General features: G+C 31.8%; 1 protein-coding gene across 1 annotated transcript; it reads right to left on the bottom strand.

Annotated features, from left to right (window-relative positions):
* Nucleotides 1-6044: 6044 nt before the first annotated feature.
* LOC118056863 (uncharacterized) lies at nt 6045-8650 on the bottom strand. Its single transcript, XM_035069254.2, has 6 exons — nt 8493-8650; nt 8357-8397; nt 7799-7962; nt 7456-7555; nt 7158-7327; nt 6045-6905 (listed from the first exon to the last, which is right to left on the bottom strand). Exons 1-6 carry the CDS (start codon nt 8546-8548, stop codon nt 6390-6392), a joined length of 1047 nt encoding a protein of 348 aa, XP_034925145.1. The 5' UTR covers nt 8549-8650; the 3' UTR covers nt 6045-6389.
* Between the last annotated feature and the right edge of the window lie 249 nt (nt 8651-8899).

Here is an 8899-nt window from a genome sequence, read left to right on the forward strand (position 1 = left end):
AGTTGCACATGCTATATTTTGATTTCATAAATGTGATACGTTAAATAGTTCGATTTATCCTCATACTCGAGAGTTGTCTCTCATAAATCCCTTCGTATTTATGAGATATTATATTATGAGATATTATATTATGTGATATTATATTATATTATAACTTATTTGGTTCACGAGCTTTTCCTTCTTCTTTTTCAAAAAATGCAGTAAAGTTACTGTGTTTAAGATATAATTTACTATTATTAAAATAGTATAATTACTATTTTGTTCCTTCATCATTAAATCTTTTAACTTTGGGATAACATGATATTTTCAATATGATATAAATATTTTTTTTTGTTGAATGTATGGGGTTATGTTGGTAATTTTGTTTCTAAATATATATTCTAATTACTCATTTAGCCCTTAAATAAAATAATCAATTGCCTTCTACTCGACCATTTTTTCATCTTTATTTTTTATAAAATAGTGTAATTGCTCTGAAACCTTAAAAAATAAAACCAATTAAACTTACCCAATGATTTTTTTTGTCATTTTACTTCATTTTTATTGTAAATTTTAAGGGTGCTCAAAAATATTATTGTAAATTATATTTATTGAATATAATTAAAAAGCATGGGGGTGGCCACCAAACACCGCCTTTGGGGGCACTGTTTGAAAAATCTCGGCGTCTCCGACCTGACAAGGCAATACATGTGCCATCATTCACTGCTGTTAGACACTAGCAGACATATCTTTTTCACTCTTTTTTTTTCTCTCTCTACCTAGATTTTTGTGCCACCGTTTAAGAAAGAAAGTCGTTAACGATAATTAAAACTTATAATGCAATCGCATTCTCTACTCCAATTGAAACTGGAAAAATTAAGAAATAGTTGTAGATCAAAATATTTAATCTCGCAACACAGATCATATATCTAGTTGTAATCAATACTATGTTTCTTATAATAAATATTTTATTCAATCAAACAATGATAGAAACATAACATAAATAAGAAAGTGACTGAATAATATGAAAGAAAAAAATTATGCAAGGTTTCAAATATTAAAAAAAAAATGTTATAATTTTATGTAAAAACCAAGTAAAAACTAAACGATATTTAATCAAAAACTAAATTATAAAGTTGAGAGATAGATGTGGTTGTAGATATTTGATCTTGAAAGACAGGCCATAGACTTAATTATATTTAATAACAATATTTCTTGTAACCAATACTTCATTTAATAAAAAATAAATTAAAAAAAAATTCATAGGTAAGCAATTAAATAAATATAAAGCAAAAAAAATCCGGCTACAAAGCAAGAATGCCTTCTAATATAAGAAAAAATGTTGAAGTCATATGTAAACTAAGTAAGAATTAAATCATGTTCTATTAAAAAAAACATCATAAGAATTTGTTATAAATTATTAAATTTGAATACAAATAGTCAACAAAAGATGAAATTGCAAGAAAAAAAATTAAAAAAAAAACCCAGGCGCACAAGCTTAGATTGAGTAGCCTGGTATGCTTGGGAAGACTTTTTTTTATTAAAAGTTGGAGTATTTGGTGTCCTCCTCTTGTTTTCTTGAAAAAAAAAAAACATGTGAAGCATTGCCTTCTGGTTCAGTTTCAAGTGACCGGAGATTCACCAAAAAATAGGTCAAGGATTTTCAATCTAATTTTTACTAAAATACCTAGAAAACACCCTACACGCATTGAAAAACATATTAATGACCTCAAATAACCCAAAAAAATGGATTAAAAACAAAAATCAACCTGAAATCAAAAAATATCGTGAGCTTAAAAAATACAATCTTTGGCAATATGAAGGGAAAAGTAGACCTAGGATAAACTCTTATTTGTGAATGGAACTCTAACATCAAAATTGATATTTTTCATGGCCAGAATCGATATCAACTAGGATTATCTCTCCTTCGCTAAATTCTAGCCACTTTCTCTCTCCTTTATAAAACAAGAGACTAAAAAATAAAAATAAAATTTTATATCACAATTGAATTCTCAAAATATCATGGGACTAAAATTTTTTCATTTAAAAAGTAAGAGAACCTAAGTAAATTTTTCGACTCATTTTTTAAACCTTAGTCAATTTCTTCTTGTTTCACGTTGTGGTCTTCTTGTTTAAATTATGACCCTTCTTAATTATTATTATTATTTTTTGTTGATAAATTAGCAATTAATTTGGGCATAAAAGGATGCAATTTAGAAGAAAAAAAATTTGAGGACTAAATTTTTATTTATGTATGTATGTATAATTGTGGATTGCTGAAAACCCCATTCATTTTACTTTCTCTCTAATTGAAGAAAAAAGAAAGAAAGACAGGCGGCATTGTGAATCCACGGGTTCTTTCTCCTAACGTCCATGGTGAAATTTAGATATTCCAGATCCTAGTAGAATTGGAAACCTTCTTTTGGCCCTCACAATCTAACTTCAATATGCGTGCAAAGATGGAGCAGTTATGAGAATAAAGAGAGTCCTTGTAATAATACATTACCTAGAAGCATAATCTATGATTAGGGATGGCAATTTCAATCATGTATCTGGTATCATCCAATTCAATTGGAATTTTTATTCAATTTTATCAGAGTCAAACCTGCAAAAGACCTCAACCATAATTATTAAACTCGGACAGGCCTGATAGGTCGACTCGGAAGCTAGACTTGTCCAAGTTTGTTAAAAGACCCTATGATGCAACAACCCAATCAAACCCAGTCAATCTATGACTTGGGCGACCCAAGTGAAACATGAGCAAGACTCGGTGTTTTTTTTTTTCAAATGTGAAATTTGAAACGCATTAATATATATACTCTATATTTCAAAGAAAAAAATTATGTTTTTTTAATCTGGGATAAAAAAAAAACATTTTGGTTTAAATACTTTAACTTAAAAGGATAACATAGTATATTTTTAATGTGAAATTTGAAACCCATTAGTATATATACTCTATGTTCCCAAGAAAAAAACTATATTTTTTCAATATGGGATAAAAAAAATATTTAAATACTTAAACTTAAAAGCTTAACATAATATCTTTTTAAAATTGAAATTTATATACTCTATATTTCAAAGAAAAAAGTTATGTTTTTTCAATGTGAGATAAAAAACATTTTGGTTTAAATACTTAAACTTAAAAGCTTAACATAATATCTTTTTAATGTAGAATAAAAAACTTTTTAGAATATTCTTTTAAACTTCATTGTTTACAATATATAGTCTATATTTACATGGATTTCTTTTTAATTTTTTCATATAAAATATTAAAAATTTAATTATTTTTTTTAATTTTTCCAGGTTGATTTGGGTTAACCCATGAAACTTGGGACCCGACCCCTTGGTCGAGTCAACCCCCAAGCCGGGTTTAATAATTATGCCTCAACGGTTTTTTAAATTTTAAAAAAAAAATTAATAACTTTATTTTCATAGTGAGCATTTTTTTTCCTTATGCTTCATAAAAATGTATATAATTGCATTTGAAATTTGGACTTTGTTTTGGAATATAGTTTGTTATTTAAGTTTAGAGTTTACTTTTATATAATTAATTAAAAAAACATTTAGTAGTCAGAACACCTACACTTACAAAGAAAATATATATTGGTGTTTTGACGACCACACTTCAAAAATAAGGAAGGGAATATAGTAAATGAACAATCCCAATTCATTACATAACTCAAGTCAATTATGGTATGTTGAGTTTTTATCAAAATAAATGATTAAGTGTGTCATACTGCTCAAAGACAAGCAAACAACAAACCACCTTTATTCAGCAAGCATTGCATGCTCAAGTTATTATTGGAATATATTTTTATATCATTTAATTCAATCCGTCGAGATTTTTTGAACAACAACGATGTTATAATTGAAACTTCAATGTGTCTCTTAAATCTTTTCAAGTTCTCTCTCCCCTCAGTCCATTTCTTATTATTTTTTAAATGTTGTGACTGAATAGCAACATGCTTGAATTTTACATTTACCCATCATAAAATATACAAACTATGCTATTTTATTAATTGTTTTCGAACTGGATTATTTCACCAATATTTTCAGGCTATTTTGATGTTTTTCATTTGGGAATACGAATTGCACCAAAACAACGTTCGCGTTCCCGGACCAGCATTATACGGCCTATATGACGCAATTATCACTCAGCTGAATTGACTGCTCTAGCATTTGAATAGTTGTGGTAAACGGAGAGAGAGTAACTACACCACAAAAAGGTTAACGCATAACAAGCAAATTTGCTTAATCCATGGGTTTCCCTATTATTTCAAAATCACGAGTTAATTGTAAAATCATACAATGTTACGCGTCAATATATATCTTTTAAAATCACGTCAAATATATATATATATATATAAATCAAAGTGAAATCATGTAAGATTAGTAGAATCATGATTTTATAACTAATTTTGCAATTTTATAGTAATTCCAAATTCTTAATCTTCTCATTGCATGCACACGAGTCCCCACAAGCACTTGTATCTATGGATTTTTTCTTCAAATAATAATGCAAGACTGAAGAAAACAGTCTTGCTTAAACTCTTCTTTAACACATAGAAACTTGTCTATTATGCTACAAGTATATCCTCACAAACAAGAGTGACAAACCATGCTCTAAAATCTAATCCACCATGTGCTTATTTCTAAATACCAGTCTTTTCAATAAGTTTACTGTTTGTAGGTTTTTTATAGAAAATCTCATAATTTGTTGAAGATATGTTCTAACAAGAAACTAAACTTCTAGATTTAAAAAACCATGTCATACTTTGAATTGATCTTTCTGTTTCATACCACTTGTTCAAATTCAATGGTGTATAACAAACAATATCTAAAACTAATAAAGTATAACAATATATATATATATATATATATATATATATATATATATATATATATATAAACCATAACAATATTTAAAAGTGATATGTTATTCTTAAAACAAAAAACATTAGATAAACTAAAACTATCACTGCAAATGATCATGCATTTGGAGTGTATTTGAAGAAAATAATGGAATTACTGTTGGCCAAATAAAACACATAGTTGTGAAGACACAATTGTTATAAATGTTTTTAATTATACATGAAATCTAAACAACCACATGCATGGTGTATACCACATCTTTGTTGATGAAATTACTTATTATTTCCATACACCATGTATGAAAAAAAAAGTTAATTATAATTTTCCAATCTTACAACCCAAATTTTCATTGCATTTTTCATAGTGTAAAAAAAAACAATTTTGACAACCTTGGCATTTCACATTGTAACACGTTAATATACTGCATCCTCCTTTCCCTTTACATCATCACATGCTCGAGGGGCTCAAAGCTTAAACAAGTGTAAGGAAAAAAAAAAAAGAACACTTATTTTCATAATTTTGTTTGAAACAATTATCTGGCTACAAAATAGGTTTAGCCTCTCCACGACAACACTGCTTTGGACCTTAGAGCATTAAAAAAATCCACCACACTAACGGCTGCTGCAGAGATACAACTGGATAACAGTTAACAATTATAGAAAGCATATGTCTTCCACAGCCACGGCCATTCAAAAAAAAGACACTGAAAAAATAATCACATGGGGTGCCTCCCCTTTAGAGGATAATAAAACTAGACTCCATCTAAAGCTGAACTAAACCATTGTTGAAGACTACATGTTTTACCAAAGATCAAATAGCCTGACCAGATCAACGAGCATGTTTCTTTTCTCACATAATTTAAAATGGAGGAACCTATGGCCTCACATTTACCACCACTTGGCAAAAAAGTAATTTGGGTTCTTGTGAGCTTTTACCTCAACCTAGTCCCAAGTTGCTTCATAATTAAACCAGGACAAAACTCACATTTTTAGCCAGAAACCTAGGGTCAATTCTTGATAGATAAGAGTTGAACATCTATAATGTTCCCCTCATTGGCATCAACATAGATCACCTAGTCCGCCAACACTTTGTGCGAAACAGGTACTAACCATAGAGGCATCTCTAGAAACAAGCTAAGAATAAATGTTAAAGTTAGAAGTCTGGCTGCTAATCAGATGCAAAGAGAGAGCCAATAAAATATAAATACATCTAATCTAGATCAAACTTAAAGACATGGCAACATACTCCGAACCAAGATGCTATAGTCTATAGCACAATCTGAAACAACTACAATAAGTAACCGAGACAACCAATAACTTAAGTGAAGCAAAAACTAAAGTCTGCTAGCCACCATACAATAGAAGAAATAGTCTAATTAAATAGGTCTTCTGATCCTTAAAAGCTTTCCTCACTTGATTTGATAGTAGACTTCTAGTACATGTGGAAAGTGCCTATCCATTCACAAGGCTTTAAACTAGAGTACCCTGTTTGAAACTTCTAGGCAAAGCTTAAGGAACAACTGCATGAAAGTGCTCTTTCTATCTTGCATAAGGATGGTAACGACTACTGCCAGTATAGCCTCCCCGTCCATACAGCCCACCTGCTCCTCCATAACTAGTACCTGGACCAGATTCATAAGCACTGGTATAACCAGAAGCTCCATAATTTCCATATCCCTCACCTCCTCGACCATATCCTCCTAAGCCACTAGCACCATAACCCCCACCGAAACCACCTCCATAAGGCGGATAGCGACCAGAATAACCAAGGGAGGCTTCAGCTCTGTAACCTCCTAGGCTAGTCCCTCCAAAATTTCCATAGCCACCACCAAAGTCCCCACCACCACTACCATAGCCATATGCACTACTGAGTCTACTAGACAGGCCAGGTGTCCTATAAGGGCCAGGCCCAAACCCTCCATCAAACCCCCCATACGGACCATTGAATCCACCATAATTATCACTATTGAAAGAACGACCCCTAGTATTGCTACCGTATGAAGGAGCAGATGGTGGGTTTGAGGCTTTCTTTGGTTCAGCTTTCTTGATCTCCACCTACAACAAAGCAACTTAGTTAACCTAGGTTCTGCAGCAGACAAACTAATGTGAGCCCTTTCCTGAGATCTATACCTGTAACGATCTCCAATGCTATATTAGAACAAGAAATGCTAAAACTTAACTACATACATGAGGAAAAATAACCATTGTATGACAAGAAAAAAGAAAACAAATGCAATAATGCATGTTGCAACATAACAAGGATCTTTTTACATTCTTCTTTCTTGGAAACACTATAAACAAGCTTACCTGGGTACCAGCCATATCAATCATATTTCCATTGGATAACATTTCATCAACAACTTCTTCACTGTCAAAAATTATAAATCCAAATCCACGTGAACGGTTGGTTTCATGATCACGTATAATCTGGTGTTCAACTACTTTCCCGTATTTAGAAAAAAAATTCTGAAACTCATCTGAAAAAAAATAAACATCCCAAATTAGCAAAGGTCTCAAGAAGTGCTGCATGAACTAAATAGGGAACACAGATAGCAAACTATCACCCTGTCAACAAAGTACATCAGCAGAACTTAGCAGCACTTACCTTCAGTCACAGAAGATGGAATCCCGCCAACAAAAATCTTCTTTGTTTTAAAATCCTTTGACTGCCCAGAACCTTTAGGAATAGTCCTTTTAATCTCAACCTGATCCATTGTCCTTTGTTAGTCTCAAGGTGAATTTGAATTTATGATATCAAACTACTCTATCACAATAACTGAAGTTGAACAATCAGACCAAATTATATTACTCTGATCACATCATAATGCATTGATCAAAAGTACAAATAGGTGGCATCGAGACAGGAAATCACTAACATCAGAATGTTGTTTTTAAAGTACTCTTTTAAGGAACACGGTGATGTGGAACCTTTAAGATGGATAATATACCTGTTTTCCATTGATCACATGAGTGTCTTCAATAACCTTGTCAACAACAGAAGGATCAGCATAGGTTATGAATCCAAAACCCCTAGGTTGACCAGTGTACCGATCCTTCATAATTACAGAATCAGTAATCTCCCCATATTTCCCAAAGTGCTTGTTAAATGTAGCTGCAATTAAATCAATACAATGTTAGGGTAAAACATAAAACAACAAACCACCACCCAACAAAACCTCAATTCCGTGAAATATACACTAACCAATTCCATAGTTTCAACAATCACACAGAATTAAAAATAAAAATAAAAAGCTATATTGCAATAATCCTTTCAAATAAAATACATCCATCATTCAATTACAGACTAAATAGATACAATAAGCAATAAACCATAAACTCAACAATAAAGTAATACCCACCACAAAATCTCAGTCCCGTCAATCTATTTCAACCAGCTTCAGAATTTCAACAGCCCAGTAAAAATAAAAGATTTACAGCAATCACCCCCTTAGAACATCACAAACTAATCAATTCAATTTTGAATAATAAAAGCGATGATAACTCACCATAAGTGGTGTCTTTCGCCAATCCTCCAATAAAAATCTTCCTGCAGACCAGATAAAAACGCAATTAGGACATGAAAGATTCAAATCAATTTGATTCACCAATTTTCTCAGAAACCAAATCAATAGAAATACGAACCCGGGGCTGGCTCCATCGCCAGTGTGGGGATTGTCGATCTTTGATCTGGAACCCATTATCAGGCCGTTTGCTTGTATGGTTTTTTCGAGAAAAATTGGATCGATCGATTGATTGAAGAGAATGAGAGGAGAAGCCTAGGGTTTGTATATATATTGAAATCCAAGGAGATCTGCTGTGTGGTGCCTTGATTGCTTTTTATATGAAAAGACGATTTTGACATTCATTGAACTAAAAATTGACCGATGTGTCCAACCGACTTCACCTGGGCGGACATGGACCGGAAACTTGACCCGCTGAGTCGGTTGGTAAATGGACCGTGCTCAGCCTGGGCATTTATCCATCTGGCCAGCTCGGCCCGTCCAGTTGCTTTTTTTATTTTATTTATTTACATGTCCATAACTATATAT

Source organism: Populus alba, chromosome 1 (genome assembly GCF_005239225.2).
Source record: "Populus alba chromosome 1, ASM523922v2, whole genome shotgun sequence".
In the NCBI taxonomy this organism is placed as follows: Eukaryota; Viridiplantae; Streptophyta; class Magnoliopsida; order Malpighiales; family Salicaceae; genus Populus; species Populus alba.

What these genes read in the sequence shown, in the direction of transcription:
- LOC118056863 (XM_035069254.2), bottom strand. Translation starts at nt 8,548, where the DNA reads ATGGGTTCCAGATCAAAGATCGACAATCCCCACACTGGCGATGGAGCC. An exon ending in GGCGAAAGACACCACTTATG is followed by an intron (nt 7,963 to 8,356) that starts GTGAGTTATCAT and finishes ATTTAATTGCAG; the next exon opens with CTACATTTAACAAGCACTTT. An exon ending in ATGTGATCAATGGAAAACAG is followed by an intron (nt 7,556 to 7,798) that starts GTATATTATCCA and finishes ACAATGGATCAG; the next exon opens with GTTGAGATTAAAAGGACTAT.